Source organism: Lytechinus variegatus, chromosome 3, assembly GCF_018143015.1.
Source record: "Lytechinus variegatus isolate NC3 chromosome 3, Lvar_3.0, whole genome shotgun sequence".
Taxonomy (NCBI): Eukaryota; Metazoa; Echinodermata; class Echinoidea; order Temnopleuroida; family Toxopneustidae; genus Lytechinus; species Lytechinus variegatus.
The window spans coordinates 34035025-34053994 of NC_054742.1; the positions used below are offsets into that span (position 1 = coordinate 34035025).

Genomic DNA, 18970 nt, shown 5'->3' on the forward strand with positions numbered 1-18970 from the left:
TGAAAGTTTCCCATTTGTAAATGGATACCTGTCCCTATAAGATAGGAACATGTAGTAATAGTAGTAGTGATTACATGTGGTAATAGATAGTCAATTCAACCACTGCATCACTAATGACTTAAGTAATGTAGGCCTATATTATAGAAACTGAGATATCCCAATTTTCAGTCTCTGTCTTACCGTTTATCTAACATTCTTGGGTTTCAAGGTTGGGAGGTATCCGGAGCATAATGATGTGTTTATAGGCTTATTGGTGATTGGATATTTCATTCTTTTGGTCGATTTATTCACTTGTTTACTCTGATATCCCCCTCAAAAAAAAATGATAAAAGAATAATAATAATAAATGAATGAATAAATTTATGTGTGGGCCTACCTTATACTGGTTTGAAAAATGATATTATAATGATCAGTCTATATAAGGCACTGATAATGAAAAACCCTGTATGCTGCCAAGGCAAAGATTTTTTTTCTTTTAAATAATAAACTACGTCATGCTGATGTGCAGATTCTCAATTTTATGTCCTAAAAATACGTAATTTGTTCAAGCTCTTTACACTTCTAAAAAAAGAAAAAGAGAAGATCTCACATTATATCCTAAAATCGGTGTCTTTAAAAAATTGTGTAATGAATAAATAGTCTATGTTAAAGAGTTTGTTTATTATCATTACAAAAAAAATCAATTAGCCGTACTATACTACAAGTTGAATCCTTTCAAGACCATGTGAAAGGATTTATGACTGCGTCCGCATGTTTCAAACGCGATTAACCTCTTCATTTATATCAATGATATTTTAATCAGTTGTCATTTCGCACTAGCATTCAATTTCAATTAAAGGTCATTTACAGACCAGTTACAATGCATGGAAACGCGGGAATGCGTGCAAAGAGAGGACAAATAAAGCACTGCTTTAGAACTAACACAAGGAACACCTGGCAAGATGTGTCAACAAAACGCCGTCTACAACCTACCCTATTAATCACCCATCACTTTCCCTTGTCAGATTATAAGAAGAAATTTAGATGAGGGGTTAAGAGGGGTCCATGTAACCATGCCTTCTTCATCATCTTGAGATGGAGAGGGTGTATTTAATGCGATCAAGGGGTACATACACATTCATTTCTAGACTGGCTGGCCAGATTAACCAGATGTATCTTTCTTTAAAGTTGTTGTGACAGATTGTTGTTCATTATTGTAGGATATTCAGTGGTTTGATTCACATATGAACAACTTGGTATACAGCGTTATCACCATGCAAGCCTTCCGTAAGTTTAAAAAATTCATGTTTCGATTAATGTGATTTAGATTTCAAGATGTGTTATCTGTTTCTTGTTTTTTTATTGCCAAGATGGATATTGGTGCTATGTCAGAACTCTCTAAATGAAGAATTTATATTACTGTAGGGCCTATATGAATGGAGACCAATCAATTGGTAGGACATGGGTTCTACACGGTCGCATCGCGGGTCGCATCGTCCTCTTAGCCATCATGATAAGAGACATAATGGTTAAAGTGGCCTCATGCCTCATGTGTTTGTTAATCAACTTGGTGTTCAAGTTGTTTAAAATAATGAAAGATTATCAATGACGTATAACTGAATTGAAAAGAACACCTCACTATGATAATGGTTATTGTTTTTGTCTCACCTGCGTAGCAGAGTGAGACTATAGGTGCTGCTTTTTACGACGCCGCGCCGGCGGCTGCTTCAACACCAAATCTTAACCGAAGGTTAATTTTTTGAAATGACAGCATAACTTAGAAAGTATATGGACCTAGTTCATGAAACTTGGACTTAAAATTAATCAAGTATTACTAAACATTTTGGCTGAGTTTCAAGTCACATGACCAAGGTCAAGGGTAATTTAGGGTCAATAAACTTTGGCCAAGTTGTGGGTATTTGTTAAATTACCATCATATAACTTTGAAAGTTTATAGATCCGATTCATAAAACTTGGCTATAAGGTAATAAAGTATCACTGAACATCATGTGCGAGTTTCAGGTCACATGACAAAGGTCATAAGGTCAATAAATTTTGGCCATTTTGGAGGTATTTGTTGAATTACCGTGAAAACTTTGAAAGTTTATGGATCTCATACATACAACTTGGACATAAGAGTAATCAAGTATCACTGAACATCCTGTGCGAGTTTCAAGTCACATGACCAAGGTCAAAGGTCATTAAGATCAATGAACTTTGGCCATGCTGGAGGTAATTATTAAATTGCTGTCATAATTTTCAAAGTTGATGGATTTATAAATTGTTGACATGGGGGTAATGTAGTATCACTGACAAGTCTTAGGTCACATGATCAAGGTCAAATGTCATTTAGGGTCAATGACCGTAGTATTGTATCATTAAATGAAAGGTGTTTTTTGTGAATAATTATTTTATAGTAGTTTTCAAAGTCAGCACTGCTGTTATACTGAATCGCGTATAGATGAGACTGCCAGAGGCGCTCCACTTGTATACTAGTATTATACAGTACGTAAGTGTAAACTTCACAAAAGTCATTTCAAGTAAAAGAAATTAGTGGGATGATATTTTTTATAATTGCTTTTAATCTTCGGTCTATGCGTATGATTATTGTTGGTGGAATGTGACGCTTGAGTGAGCACCAGTCGCATTTGTAAAGTTCGCATAAGTTATCTGGCTGGGGGAAATACTTCATTTACGGCTGAATGAATTAAGAAGGGAAAGACGATGAAACAAATTCAGCTTGCTGTACATGTCTCATAATTTCTTTGCATCTTTCAGTCCTTGAAAATAGAATAAATACATTACAACTTTTTTGAACAACTTTGCAAACTTAAATGAAAATTTCAACCCGAGTATTAATAACGAAGCACAATTTTCATGAAAAGTGTGTGGTGCTCACTCATAATGAAATGTAGAAAAAAATTATTAAAAGCATATCAAACCAAAAGAGGTTTAAAATGTACACAAAATCTCATTTGCGACCATTGGACTTTTATTAGAATACATATACCTCTGCAAGTCTCGCCTGTATTACACGATTCAATACTGCAATAGGGCTGACTTCGTAAACAAAAATAATTAATGATTATAAAAAAACACCATTCATATGATGATAAAATTCTAGATTCATTGACCCTAGATGACTTTTGACCTTGATCATGTGAACTGAAACTCATGTAAAATGATGAGTGATATGATGTTTGATTACCCCTATGTTTAAGTGTTGTGCAATTGGTCTATATACTTAAAAAGTTATAATGATGACATTAATCTTAGTCAAGATTTCACTGCCGATGACGCCATCGCCGTCGGAATAGCAGCGGCTATATAATCTCGCTCTGCTATATGCAGGCGAAACAATAGCAGTCTGCCCCAAATCACTTTACTTATTCAATAAATGCACAAATCCCCAAAATAATTAACTACTACTACTACTCCTACTACTACTACTCCTACTACTACTACTACTACTACTACTACTACTACTACTACTACCACCACCACTACTACTGCTACTGCTACTACTACTTCTTTTTCTTCTTCTTCTTCTACTACTACTACTACTAATAATAATAACAATAATTATGATAATTATTATTATTATTATAACAATAATGATGATGATAATCATGAGTGATAACAATAATAAAGATGATGACAATAATAATAATAATGATGATAATAACAATATTACCATTCTTTTACAGTTGTTTCCATTCTCTTTGATTTTTTTGAGTGTTTAGCTATTTACATCGACGTGAGTACATAAAAAAATGAATGCAGGCTATTACCATTTTTAACGGCTTAGGGCCCGTATACATAAGGTTTACGATTGACCGTACACTTGATTGTTGCGATTGATTGTACAGTGTTGTCAATGGAATCAATCGTAGAAAAATGTTCTACGATCATTGCTAAGTTTTGTGTAACGGGCCCTTTACTTGGAGTTCCTTGGAAGATACAAATTAGAACAATTATTCCTCGGCATACACAATAATCGGGCAGCTGCCACATGAGATGGACACAGGACAAGGAGAAAAAAAAACAATTGAATAGAAGCGTCTTGTGTTAGGTACTTGATGGCACACATTGACATTATATTATATGACATCGTTTCTGATGAGAGTAGTAAATAGGACATGCACTCACGATGGAGATGTTTTAAGCATGGTATACTTTAATCAAAAGATGTAGGCATAGTTCAATTTCAAATAACGTTGTCTGCAATCAGTTTGCTCAAAGTATAAAACAAGTAGAGAAAAGTGAAGTAGTGAAAATGGGACCAAATCTATTGTTTATCTTATGTTTATATCGGTATAATTTCGACAAACTGACGACACCAGTTAAATATTTTCCAAATTCAAATATGATGCCTTAATGTACGCTAAATACCCTTTCTATGAAATTTAAGTTTAATTTGTCTAATGATAATGTTGATAATAATGATAATAAACAGTTCTTGTATAGCGCAAATCTCACTCTGATAATATAACATAATATAAAATAATGTTTGCCATTTTGAAAATGTATAATGCAAAGCATAAAAATAAAAATAATTTTAAAAATGCACCCAAAATGATGATTACACGAATTTTGCGTGTTATGGCAAGCAATCATGCAATTGACAAAGTTTGATTGACTCGTACAATTTCTGGAAACACGAGTGCTTTATTATTTTTGGAAAAATTTTCATTTCTCGGTTTTAAAAAGTAAGCAGTATAACTTTTGAGAAATACGATTTACTTTTGTGAAATCATGATATCGTCAGTTGGCACAATTTCTTCACATTGATTTTGTCTTTGTAATAACAGACACGAAATCGACAGCGGAGGATTCGTCAACGTTTAATCCAAACATAAGATTAATTATTTTAAGTATCACCATAACTTGTAGGAAATAAATAGCAATAAATTTCATGAAGGTTGCACATAATGGAATTCCTTGGTAATTTAGCATGGAATTCAGGTCAGATATTCAAGGTTAAAGATCATGGTCACATGGTCAAGGTCAATAGTCAACAGGGATAATGAAATTTGACAATGTTATGGTATCAACTTCTAACAAGTGGAACGCCTCTGGCAGTCTCGCCTACATGACGCGATATATAAAGCAATATAGGCTGACTTGGAAAACAGTTACGATGAATAATCATTTACAAAATACACCATTCAGATGAAAATACAATACTACGTTCATTGATCAGAAATGACCTTTGACCTTGATCATTTGATCATCACGCAAAATAATCAGTAATACTTGATCACAATCGTGTCCAAGTATCATGAATAGGTTGTTGTACTTTTGAACTTATGACATTTCAATGTTGATATCCCTAACAGGGTCAAGGTTCATTTACCCTAAATTACCTTTGACCTTAGTCAGGAGACGAAATCCGAGGCAAAATGTTCAATAATACCTCATTGCCCTTATGTCCAAATTTCATGGAATAGGTTCATATACTTTCTGTTATATTATATTTCAAAAACTTAATCTTGGTTAGGATTTCAATGTTGACGACGTCGCCGTATGTGTCGGTAAAGTGACGCCTATATAGGCTTGAACTGCTCTATGCAGGCGGGACAAAAATGTAACTGGATTTTTCAATATCATTTTTGTCTCACCTACATAGCAGCAGGGGCGGATCTAGGATTTTCAACAAAAAAAAGGTCTTCATTTCAAACGAGGTGGCACGGCTCTGTTTTCATGGCATTTTTACATTAAATTTTTTTAATTTTGCTTCTCAAATGGGTGGGTGGGGGGGGGGGGCACGTGCCCCCTGTGCCCCCCCCCCCCCCCCGATGAGACTATAGGCACCGCTTTTTCGATTGCCATGTTAGAAGTAATTATTAAATTGTTGTCATAACTTTCAAAGTTATTGATATAGTATATGAAATGTGGACATTGGGGTAATAGGTTTCATGATCAAGGTCAAATGTCATTTAAAGTCAATGAACGTCGCATGGTATTATCATATGAATGGTATTTTTTGTGAATAATTGTTTCATAGTAGTTTTCAAAGTCAGCACTACTGCTATTTTGGATCGCGTAATACAGGTGAGACTGCCAGAGGCGCTCCACTTGTTAAAAGTTCATATTTAATAAAACTTAAGTATAATAATCGGGCAAATAGATGAGTGCAATCTTAGGTCACTAGATCAAAGCCAAAGGTCATTTTGGGTGAGTAAACGGGTATCAACTTAAAAACTAAGACTAATATTTTAAATTTTAAGAAAATTTTGAAATCGTAGTCGTTATTCAGTTAATCTTGGTTATACAATTTATCAGAAATCACAAATTGCATCAGTATATTTCTGAGTCACAGGATCGAGATAAAATACCATTTAGGATCAATTTACTGATAAAGCTCCATATTTTGATCATTTTTAATTTTACAAATCAGATTAAACATTGTGAAATGGTTATTGGATTTCATAAATGATATTGAGTGAATAACGTATTAGTTAAGGTCAAAGATCGTGTGAGGTCAATGAACTTAAGGTTCTATTATCAAATTAATTATTTTTTCATCTACCTTATAAGAAAAATATTAATCCTCTTTGTTTCTATATTTCAAGAAAGTTATAGAGAAGGGGTGTCAAGTTCCAATGCTGAAGTGATTTGCGTTGTTCCTTCACGGCCATGGATTATTGCATTGTATACTCAAAAGAAAAATAAAGAAAGAGAATATGTTTGATATTTTGATGGCACCAAGCCAATTAATACTGCTGCTATTGAATTACGTAATGCAGGCGAGACTCAAAGGCCCGAATTCACAAAGGTGGATTCTGCAAAATCCACCTTTGTGAATTTGGGCCAAAGGGTGTACCAATTGTTTTTCTTCTTATTATTATTATTTTATTATTATTTCCATTGTCCACAACTTGATGTTCTGTTGATATATTAAACAGCAACCGGACTTCTTCCAGAAATCTAGGGTTATTGTTCTATATTCTATGAAATGAGCCCTCTTCTCATTGTTCACTTCTCTTTCTAATTCAAGACCTTCCGTAGGATATGAGCTGTTCCAAGCAAGCTTGTCTTCTGTATCGCTTCAGAGGACACCTCGACTCCTAGGACAGCCAGGAAGCTTCTGTTACTTGTTGTCACTGTTCCTAGGGCTCCGATGACTACTGGTACCACCTCCGTCTTCATCTTCCATATCCTTCTCAGCTTCCATGCCATATCGTTATACTTCTGTATCTTTTCCTTCTCTTTACGCCAAGCTCTGCAGTCTCCTGGAATCGCAATATCTATGATGAGACATTCCTTATCCTTTTTCTTTAAGAGAACAATGTCTGGTCGTCTAGCTGCAATGACCTTGTCTGTCTGGATATTAAAATTCCATAAGAGTTTTATTGTTATTATTGTCATTATCATTATCATTATTATTATTATCATTATTATTGTTATTATTAGTATTATTATTATCATCATTATTATTATTATAATTATCATTATTATTATTGTTATTATTATCACTATTATTACTATTATTATCATCATCATTATTTATTATTATTATTACTATTATCATTGTTGGGGGTGCAGAAGCGAGGCCTGGCAGCAGCCCCTCACTCCACAAAAAGATTCAACCATAATACATTGGTACTCTCAATATTTTCTTGCTGTATCAAAAACTACGCCATCTATGGCGAAGGTCTGAGTTTATATAGATTGCATCATCGCAAAGGAATTAATGACTCGATCTTTTTTTTTTGGTTAAGCTATGGTCACGAAGGTTCGTACGAACGAAGCGTTCGTACGAATTGAATTATGAGTTCGAAGACATACGTTAATGGGCCATAGATTCTTACGGCCTTCTACGAAATCCATACGAATGCCGTTTAATTCCTATAAGAACATCTTAAAACCTTTTTGAGAAACAAAATGATTTTCGGTAATCTTATGGTCCTAGAATTCGTACAGTTTTTTTAAGAATTAGTTATTCTTTCGTAAGACTTACGGCCATCTTACGATTTCTGTTTTCGAAGATATTCACAAGTGTAACTCACGGCACTCTCAAGTCATTCGTACGAAGATTTGTGTATATTTTGTCGGATTGTAAGGAATACGCTACCGCGACATGTAGAAAATGTTGAAAGTTTGATACTTTCAAAATGGCAGTAGTGCCAAGGAGACTATAACTGCAGCTGCATCTACAATCAGATGACGAGGAAGAAGATCGAGTGGTTTTATAGTAGCTGCTTTAGTTCAGACGAGAGAGGAGGAAGTAGAGAGAAGAAGGCGACGCTGGTGGGTGTGACCATGGATGTAGAGGAGGCATCTCACTAGAGGTATTGAGGTTTTTGGTCAAGGTTTCCATTGGATGTTTCTTGCATGTACTCGGTGTTGGTATATCTCTCACCCCCTTTCTTGTAAAAACAATCATTGTCAACGATAAAATAAACGAGCTTTTGTTCTGTGGTGGCATCAAAGTCATTTTTCTTCTTTGTTTTTCCTGTTACCTCATCTTCCTCACTCCCTGTCGTCTTGATGGTTCTCCCTCGTCTTGCTCGTCCTCGTCAAGTTCCACCACCACCTCCTAGTCACTTCAACTGTCCATCAACTCTTGATGAAGAGGCTGTTGCTGCAGCTCTCCTCGTTCCGCTCTTTTCTTCTCATCTCCCTCACTTCCTTTCTTCGCCATCGCCCCTTTCCCTTTGTGAGATTTCCCTTTTGGTCGCACATTTCTTCAAAAGGAGATGCTTCTTTGTTGAACACCACAAGCAGAGTGAAGATTGAACTACGCTCGTTTGGCTTTATACCCCCTGAAACTCTTACGAATCCCTTACGAGCGCCTTAAAAACTCCAAGAGTCGTCCGTAAGAGCGCTGTACAAATATACGTTCGTAAGACGTTCTTACGAATACCGTAAGAACACTTTAAGAACAACTTATGACCTTCTTATGATCATTGTAAGAATTAATGGCTTCTAGAATTGTCTACTGATCCCCCCCAAAAAAAATGCGTGGTTCTTACGATGTTCTTACGAAATGGTTTTAAAAATTTTCGTACGGCATTCGTATTAGTTTATAATGACATTAGTGACCGAGCCTTTAGGCAGGCCTATTTGATAAATATATTTAACTGGAATGTCAAAAGTTTTCATTTAATTTTGATTGTATTCGGTCTGATTGTCAGCAAAAGAAGAAAAGGTAAATTAGTAGTCCACATGGTTTCCATTCCAATCTGGACATCGCGAGCAACCTTTATGAGAAATTAGATTAATTTTTTTTTTCATTTTATATGGGCCTATGCAGAGGACGACAATAAAGATTTGGATTGAAAAAGGAAAGCATGAATATAGTCGTTGCCTAATAATGGAAGATTAAGCTAGTTAATGTAACCTATACCGGTAGGCCAAATGGGAGGAATTTTAAAAATGAACGGTACTGTTTTAAATTTATGGCCATGATACATATTTCATTAAATGAATAATACAAGGCAGTAGCGTAGGAGAAAAAGGGGGAGAAAAAAACGCAGCGGGAAAAGAAGAAATTATTGTATATTATATTGTGTTATATCATATTATATCCTATTACATGGTGAAATACTGTGGTTATTAGTGAATTTCTACAAACAAGCCTTAGAATGCCCCTCTTCAGGTCTAAATTAAAAAAAAAATCAGCTCGCAATGACTACAAAATTATTTCATGTGTTAAGGTGTAATTCTAACAAAATCAGCAAGCGTTTGGCACTAGCATTGGATGACTTTGGTGAGATATGTATGCTCTTAATGAATTCCTTAAAAAAATAGTGCTTAAAATGTCCCTGCTTGCATGGGGTCAATGTATACAAAAATTTCAGCTCGCGCTTCGCGCTCACATTATTTGATTGGTGAGACAGGTACGTACCTTGATTAAAAAAGGTTCACTTATAATGTCCCTTTTTTTAGGTCTGTATATAAAAAAAATTCAGCTCACGCTTCGCGCTCGCATTATTTGACAAGTGAGATACATCTCCGTCTAATGGCACAGTCCTTAAAGTTTCTCTATTACTTAGGTCAGTATACATCACAGAGTGTTTAGGTTTATATAACTCTATGGTATACATGGCAATTTTTACTGGTGCCCCCCCCCCCATGCCGTGACTCGCGAAACGCCACTGATGCGCGAGGGTGAATCGCGAAATGATATATCAATATATCGGCCTAGAATTGATGAAAATAATATCGAATCAATTTAGAGCATTGTGTGAGTGCTAAGAGCTCTCAAAGTTTATTTTATTTACTTATCTTAAAACGAAATAAATATTTCCAACTGGAGACCTTATACTTAATGGAATGATTATGAAATATTAATCATCCTAATTAATTGAGCTGCGTTTCATTCTGGAATCGTAACCTTTTTGTGACTCTTTTCAATCTTCTATTCCCTAGCCGTCTTTCTGGCTTCACTCGTTTTGGCCTTCGTTGCAGCAACATCGTCCAACACAGCACAAGCGCAGAGGCATCATAAGAAGATCGTCATCGGGAGAAGAGCTGGACAAGAAGAACTCCCTCTATATTCAGAAGACAGCCATGCTAACTTTTTCTCTCTTTATGATATTGATGGTGATGGGTTCTTATCTCAAAGAGAATTTTACACGCTGCCTCTGTACAGAGATCCACCACCATGTGGTAAGCTTCAAGTAGGACCCTACTCCAGGGGTTTTATAACAGCTGTTTGTAAAGATGCAGAAATCAATAAACAAACAAATGTTGACGTTCGAATGCATTTTAGTCGGGAACTCATCTAGGTTTCGTGGAGTTTCGACAAAGTGTGACAATTCTTATTTAGAATGGAGCAGATAAACTGTTTAAACGTCAACATATTTCAACTTTGGCTAACTAGATTAAAATGCCAGAGAGACGGACATAGTTTATAATATTCCAATCTTTCTTTAAGAAATACGTATAGATTTACGAATAACTTTATGAAATTGTCCCAGATTTTGAAAAAGCTTTTAGTAAGAAATATTTAAAAAAAAAAACTTTACAGTCTTGTATGTAAATGGCATGACTGAATATACACACGCGCACCCACATATTGTACAGCCTGTATATAAAAAAGATAATCCCTTTTATAGGGCAATTATTGAGAGCTTATTGAATTTTATGTAAATTTACTTACATATCAGTGATATCCAACGCGAACCTCTGATGTCCCGATTGACCAAATAAATTGATGTAAGACAACAGGTATAGAGTCTGTTTTGTGCTGAAATAATTGAAATAAACGCTTTCATTTATGCCTCAGCTGATGACTGACGTCTTTGTCATTGGCATGAAATTGGCTCCTTCCGAACAGCTTTATGAAACATCCATCTGCCCACAGGGGTATAGTTGGTTGCTCCCATTATGGTTTTAGTGGCAAAAAACTTCACCTAAAACTTTTTGAACGACAAATCTTTATGGTATTTCCACAAAACTCAGTTTACGCAATACTCGAAAAATAAGGGGGAGAAACGGTTTTGGCGAATGTCAAGAAATATCCTGACCATGACACCAGTCACACAATCACATAAATGTCTTCTCTGGACATGCTGGAGAAGTGATTTAAAGGGTCGAATTTTCGGTTACATTCCTTCATCTAAATAGGTATTAGGAAATTTATTGTATAGATTTATTGTATGTAATAATGGCCTATGACCAACAGTTCTTATGAAATTTTAGTCTACAAAATAGATTTATGGATTTTTTTTTTTATTCTAATTTCCGAAGCAAAACTCTCATTCATAATAATTATCAAGATTGCGTGCCACAAAAATAGAACAAAATTAATGTATATATATACAAACATCACATTATAAAAATAAATTTATATTTATATTTTAATATCTTTTTCTTTGGTAAGGTGAAATATGTTATCATTTCTGGCCATGGCCGTCGAAAAAAATCACGGCAAAGAAAAAAAAGGAGAAAAACAAAGAAAAGGAAATGGGTAAAGGTGAAATTTGTAATCATTTCCTGAATATATAGCATGCCAAAATATATAACAAAATTAATAGAGATTTTTTGGTATTAAAAGGTAAAAATATTAGGCTCAATAGGCCACTTATTTAAGGAACCTTTTCCTTTTTCCTGTTTTTTCTTTCTCCTGGGACGTGCTGTAATTAGCACTAATAGAAAAAAAATCACAAATCATAATGTGCTTACTTGACATATTTGTCTTAACAAAGGGAAAGGGACGTCCACCTTGTCCATCAAATCAATCAAGCAAGAGTTAAGTCCACAGCACGTGAAATGAGAATCACGTTGGTTAAAAAGATAAGTCGTAATTAACTATATCATGTATATAGCGCTGCGCATGTATACCCAACGATGTTTGATATAAACATCAATGTGCAGTACCATCGGGAATACTTCGAACCACTTGCATGAGTTCCGGTCACTTTCACGACGCGCCAGAAGAACGCCATTTAAAAAAAATGTGTACATGATCATGGATAAGAGAAAATAACAAAACATTCTGTAATAAATGTAATTTTCTTTATTTTCATATCATAATGGATCCGAAAGTATACAGGCAGTAATATGACACTATACAGTTTAATGTAAATGGTGTAATTGTAGCAATTATTGTTGCGTTTGTTATATATACCTCATTGCATCTAGTCCAAGTGGATACCGAGTTCCCAATCAAGTTTCCATGGTAATGGCTACCGCAAACTTGATAATCAATTTTTCAATGCAAGTGTTATCACCAAAACATTGCAGGCTTGAATTCGGAAGGCAAACGTTATTCATTCGACATGTTCGACCCAACCCAATTCCTTTTTTTTTCTAATTTGATATTGCTGATTGACAAAAGTGTATGAATATGATTACCCATCTAACACTAATTATAGGGAAGGCAACTACTGAACTTCCTTTGCCCAAATCGGGAAGAAAATATTGATGACTTTGGAACTATTTCTTCTGGCGGAAGAATTAGAGCTACTTTGCTGTTTCAGGTGATGAATTTGATCCCGTCAGAAGATGTCTTCACAAATGCCGATTTATCTATAAAATAAGCCGGTAGAGGTACACTTTTCTGGTCAGATTTGGACTATCAGATGTATATCCTATCTACACGAAGCGGGTGCGTCGTGGTCTAGTGGTTCTGACTCTCGCCTTTCAAACAGAGGGTCATGTGTTCGAATCCTAACCATGGCGTGTTTTCCTTCAGCAAGAAATTTATCCGCAATGTGCTGCACTCGACCCAGGTGAGGTGAATGGGTACCCGGCAGGATTAATTCCTTGCATGCACTGAGCGCCGGTGATGGCAGCTCGAGCTAAAGCCGGGGTAATAATAGCAGCGCTTTGTATCCTCAGGCAAAAGGCGCTTTATAAATACCACTATTATTATTATTATTATTACTCGTAGTAAACATTTAACCCTCTAATTTCAACTTAATTTTTTAATGAAATTTTTAACATTCCCATTTTAACACACGAGTCTATGGAAAATGTGTTAAGCGCGGGATCCCTGTATCTCCGGTCAAAGCAACCGCCTCCGACGCCGGCTTCAGTCCGTTTTCAGTGTATTTGTAACACCACTATAATGAACGGTTCCTTGATCAAAGAACAAGTCCAGCCGAACAAAAATTGATTTGAATAAAAATAGAAAAATCCAACACGCATAACACTGAGAATTTCATCAAAATCGGATGTAAAATAAGAAAGTTATGACATTTTTTATTTTCACTTAATATCACGTAACATATATGCATATCCCGGTCGGTATGCAACTGAAAAAAATGATGACATCACTTACTATATTTCTTTTGTATTTTATTGTAGGAAATATGAAATATTCAAATTTTCTCCTTATTACCCTGTGAAACAAAATTTTATTTCTCCCTGAACATGCGGAACTGCCATTGTTTCACATTTTATGGTTCAATCAAGTTGGTTCTTATTGTCAAATCTGTAAAAATTGAAATATTGTATATTTCAAACAATAAAAACAAAAGAATTAGTGGGGTTTCTTTTGTATTAAGTCTTTTTTATTGACAACTTCAATTCATATACAATATAAAATACATATAACAAATAGAAGTTTGATGTCCCTACAAATTGATAAATACCTTGACAACTCATGAATTCAATACCATTTTCCCCTTTAAGTGTTACAATAAAACACGATGTCAGACATCTTCCAATACATAATTATAAATAACATCGATGATAATAATATGCATTAAGAATAAAACTGCTACAATAAATTTAACATATTGTTTTTTTTCCAGTGTCAGATATTAACATAAACAAAAGATTTTGCAATTTTTTTTTCTCCTTCATTTGGAGAAATGAAGGAGAAAAAAATAATCGATTGTCTCATTTTTGCATGTGACTAAATTATGCTAATAATTATTTTGTGAAAAATAAGCGAAGCTTTAAAATGTCATAGGTTTTCTTATTTTACATCAAATTTTGATCAAATTTTCATCATTATGCTTGTCTGATTTTTCTCTATTGATTCAAATCAACATTTCTCTAAGGTGGAACTGATGAAAAAGTCCGGCGCACATACATGGGCGGCGCCAGGATAGTTTTACGGGGGGGGGGGGCTAAAGGTATAGTAGTAGTAGTAGTAGTAATTTTGCACCATTGAATTTTCACCATTGAATTATAAGGGTATAGTATATAGAGTCAGACACCCAGACCCCTCATTTTTACACTCTTTTTCCTTTCACAGATTTATCGTTGCTAGCTGAGGCAATCAAAGACGAAATCAAGACGAACCAAGATGTGTGGAGGCGGTAAAGCCATGTCAATTACTTTGGTTAGTGATTTTTTTTAAATCACTAGTGTTAATTAAAAAGTTGTAATCGAACTGATGTCAACCGATTGTCTTTTTTATTCGCTGGTGTCAATCGAAAAAGTTTTGAGTATATTGAAAAAAACTTCACTCTTTAAATTTTTTTGAGGTTATGATTTATTGCCAATGATTATAATTCATATCGAGTTCGACAAAGGCATAAATTGTTTTTGTTACGTACATATAACTTTATGTAAAATGTGTAACGGTATATCTTTTGTATTTTTTTTTAGAACTGAGAATTTAGTAAGCCCTTATTGTCAACCGTGTAAAGTGTTAATTATTAAAACTTGATACTTTGACGACCCATCAAAGGACAGCCTATACACGAAAGGCACTGCATGTATATGCACAATACTTTGTTTTTATCCATAATTGTTTTGCCTTTGTTACTACTATAAGTTCCAAAAATTGTTGTAGTGAGATGGTAATGTTTTAAACCTTGTATTCTCAAATAAATATAAACATATTCATCCATTTTAATTAAATGAATTAAGACTGTCTTCCTTTTTTTCTCGCTTCCTTTTTTTTAAATCGTTTTATTTGTCAATACCGTATTATATTCATACGTGGCTCTATCTAGTCCCCTACATCAAAAGAATTCGTTATTTATATATATACATAGGTGGATCCAGGGGCGAGGGGCTCGCCCTCCCCCCATCCCAGAGCAAAAAAAGGGGGGGGGGAAAGAAGGGGAAAGATAGGACTAAAAAAGAAGATAAGAAATAAGATGAGAGAGATGGGTGAATAAAATAAGGTTAGGGGAAGACTTGGAAAATAAATGAATTCTTTCATTTCACTATATAAATCTTTCGCACGAGATTCGTGCTAGCATTGTTAAAAATATATAAACCCATGCATCATATTCATAATTATAAAAGTGTTTTAATATGTCCAGTTTTCAGGCTCTCACGCTGACCATTTGGCTTATTAGTTGATAAATAAGATAACATTTTCATGAATTCCTGATAACTAACCTTTTCGAATGAAATATCGACAAGATCATCTCGTGCTTAGGAAGAGGAATATGAAGATAGCCATCATCTTTATATGATGACAAAATGTCCTTAGAATGTCACGATCCTAGTTCAAATTAATGATTAAGACAATCAGTTCGCGCTTCGTGCTCGCATCATTTATTACACCCTCTTTATTATTTTCATACAAATAACTTGAAATAGTGTTTAAATTAACCCCTTTTTTCATTAACCCCTTTTTTCAAGACTGGAATGTCAAATATTTTTAGCTCGCGCTTCGATCGCGCTCGCATTATTGATTTTCATGATTTTAGTTTTCAGTTAATGATTACTTTTTCATGATTTGTTTGATTCGTACACAGATAATTATTACTATTATTATTATTACGATATTATTTTTTATGTGCGTGTAAATTACGTAATAAAAACTAAGCTTCGGGGCTTGCCTTTCATACAAGCTTTTTTTTCGGCAAGCCCCCACGTATTACTCTAAATATAAAAAAATATCTGCCTTAATCAAATGTATAAGCCTAGTTATTTATATATGATGTAATGTCTTGTAATATTAATTACTTTGTTATGTTATGTTCTTTATATTACGTACATGTAAAGCAGAAATCCGTAAATGAAATAAAATGATGTACAAAATTATTCAGGATGTCAAGATTCTAAGTCTAAATCTAAGAAACGCATGTTTATAGAGATACACAGCTTGTTCTTAATTTTAATTATCCAGTTTCAAACCAGAATATACAAGATTCTGCTCGCAGTTAGCACTCCTATTTTGAATGTAGGAAGATACTCAATTACCCATCCTTTTCATGATTTACAAAACATGAATAGTGTCCCGTTTTTAGGTCTGAAATCTCATTATTTTACCGCTCACGCTTCGCCCTTGCATCAATTGTTTAGTTATATACTAAATTATATATATTATATGATTCCAAAAGTGCTTAGAATGTTTAGTTTATAGGTCGGAGTGTCAAATGTTTTAGCTCGCGCTTCGCGCTCACATTATTTCAATTGTTCAAATATGTATCGTCTTCATGGCTAACTGCAAACAGTCCTTAACAGGTCTCATTTCGATCAGTCCATAACGTACAATTCTGCTCGCGCTTCGCGCACGCAGTAATTATCTAGTTAGGCCTACATACGCATCTTGTTCAGGATCGCAAACATTGCCTAAATTGTTCAATTTTCAGGAAAAAATACGTGAAATAAAAAAAATTGCTCCCACTTCGCCTTCGCGCTCCAAGTATTCAAATAGGGCTTATGACATTATTACTTATATTATTTTACAAGAATAAAGCTAAAAAGTGATTATTATTAGGACTAACCCCTTCAAAGAAACAAAAATCGACTTTGAGCGGCCGATCGGGGAAAATATGGGTTTAAAAAATCGGTCTCTCCCCTTTGTTGGCGAAAGGTGGACCCGCCCCTGTCTATATATCATTAAGATAAAGAGGAAAGCATAAGAATCTCTTGTAACATTTTGCTTATTCAATTCAGAATCCAAGGTCATTTTTTTCTTTTGATATAGTAGGATGTAACATTCCAACTTATCAAACAGTGTAGTAATTTCATTTTGAATTCAGTTCATTCAAATTTCTTTACTTATCCATATAGTGACATGGAAATGCGACGTGGTCAAACATATCAAAATACACAATCCTATTGGCTCTAAACATGCTTACATACTAAAAATACACTTCCAACAAGGATAACGGTCATTTATTAACACATAGAATTAATTACGTAGATATAAACTATTTGAATGAAGATATCAAATATTGATTTAAAGGAAGGCAATTTATAAATGGAAAATTTTCAATTAATGCAAACCAATTGTGATAAATAATACAATATTGCATTGATATCAAAATATGAAACTAATATGACCAATTAGAAAGAAAGTGGACAAAGAATTCCAATGATGTATATTGTACTATTTAAAAGGAAATGCACCATAAGGATAAAAAAGATTTGAGGGAGAGATATATGTTGTGTGATGCTAAATCAAACTTGAGTTTTAACGTTGAAAATATACATAATACATGTAGATAAAGATAGGATGGCTGTGTGGAACAGCGTAGAGAATGGAGAACCACGCTAAATTGATTGAAGATTGAAAATCCTTAGAGAAAAGGCTTACTATATATTATTTTTACTTGTCTATGTTTAAACATGATTATAAACTTTCTATTCTGACTTTGAAACTCACTATTAAAATATTTTTTATGTGAAGTTTAAATCGTTTTTATTTGTGTCTTATCTTTCTGCGAGTATTGGAAATCGCTGATCACATAGTAAAATATGCTTGGCATAAACAGACACCCGCTAACCCTCCCACCCTTGCACATCCATACACACCCACACATAATTCGGTCTATGACGACTTTCTCGAGTTGTCCATCAAAAAACACATCGATATCTAAAAAGAATTATATTGCAAAAGACGGTTAAGAGAGAGAGAGAGACAAAGAGAAAATAAAAGAAAGAAAGAAAGAAAGAAAGGAGAGCTAGGTTTTGATATTGTGTATATTATATATACACACAGCCAATGTTAAGTCGGAAAATATAGACAGAGTGAGGAGACATGGAGGCGATTTGATAACGTGAAATCTCGCAGGTTAGTTGCGATCAGATATATGGCACTTGGAAACCATTTCTGAATTTATAAGATGATGAGTACTTATTAATTTCAGTCTGATAATAATCATCATGATAACATTGATAATAATATTGAGTAGGTCTATTTCTACAGTGCCTAATCCACATTACTTATGTGCTCAAGGCGCTGAGAAAGGAAATGAGAAAGATTACACGTAGCGGGAAAAGACAAAGGATAATAAAGAAACACAATCATGACAATGAGAGAAAACTACTGGAAGGCAATTTTAAACAAATGGGATTTTAAAGCAATTTTGAAACAATCGATATTTGAAATATTACGAATGGAATATGGCAACTGATTCCACAAGGAAGGTCCAGCATGTGAAAATGACCGATCCCCTGCATGATTTCTTCGATTTAGGAACTGAAGCAACTTGGAATTAAGAAGAGGATTGTATGGCTTCAACATTTAGGCCAAGAGCATTAGGCAAAATAGCCATAAGAAAGGAAATTTCAGCATGTTCAGGTAACAAGCTGATTTTTTTTTTCAGGATAGGTCCTGAAATATGTCTGGAATTACAAAGTAATATCCTCCTTGACAGTTTTCCGTCATCCAAGA

At 34.4% G+C, this 18970-nt stretch overlaps 1 protein-coding gene across 1 annotated transcript; it reads left to right on the forward strand.

Annotated features, from left to right (window-relative positions):
* Positions 1-1043: 1043 nt before the first annotated feature.
* Positions 1044-14837, forward strand: LOC121410844. Its single transcript, XM_041603167.1, has 3 exons — positions 1044-1266; positions 10357-10596; positions 14639-14837. Exons 1-3 carry the CDS (start codon positions 1224-1226, stop codon positions 14704-14706), a joined length of 351 nt encoding a protein of 116 aa, XP_041459101.1. The 5' UTR covers positions 1044-1223; the 3' UTR covers positions 14707-14837.
* The last annotated feature ends 4133 nt before the right edge of the window (positions 14838-18970 follow it).

Bases quoted from the DNA above. Each gene is read 5' to 3' on its own strand.
- LOC121410844 (XM_041603167.1), top strand. From the start codon at position 1,224: ATGAACAACTTGGTATACAGCGTTATCACCATGCAAGCCTTCC. The intron at 1,267-10,356 runs GTAAGTTTAAAA...TCTATTCCCTAG, and splicing joins TATCACCATGCAAGCCTTCC to CCGTCTTTCTGGCTTCACTC. The intron at 10,597-14,638 runs GTAAGCTTCAAG...TTCCTTTCACAG, and splicing joins CAGAGATCCACCACCATGTG to ATTTATCGTTGCTAGCTGAG.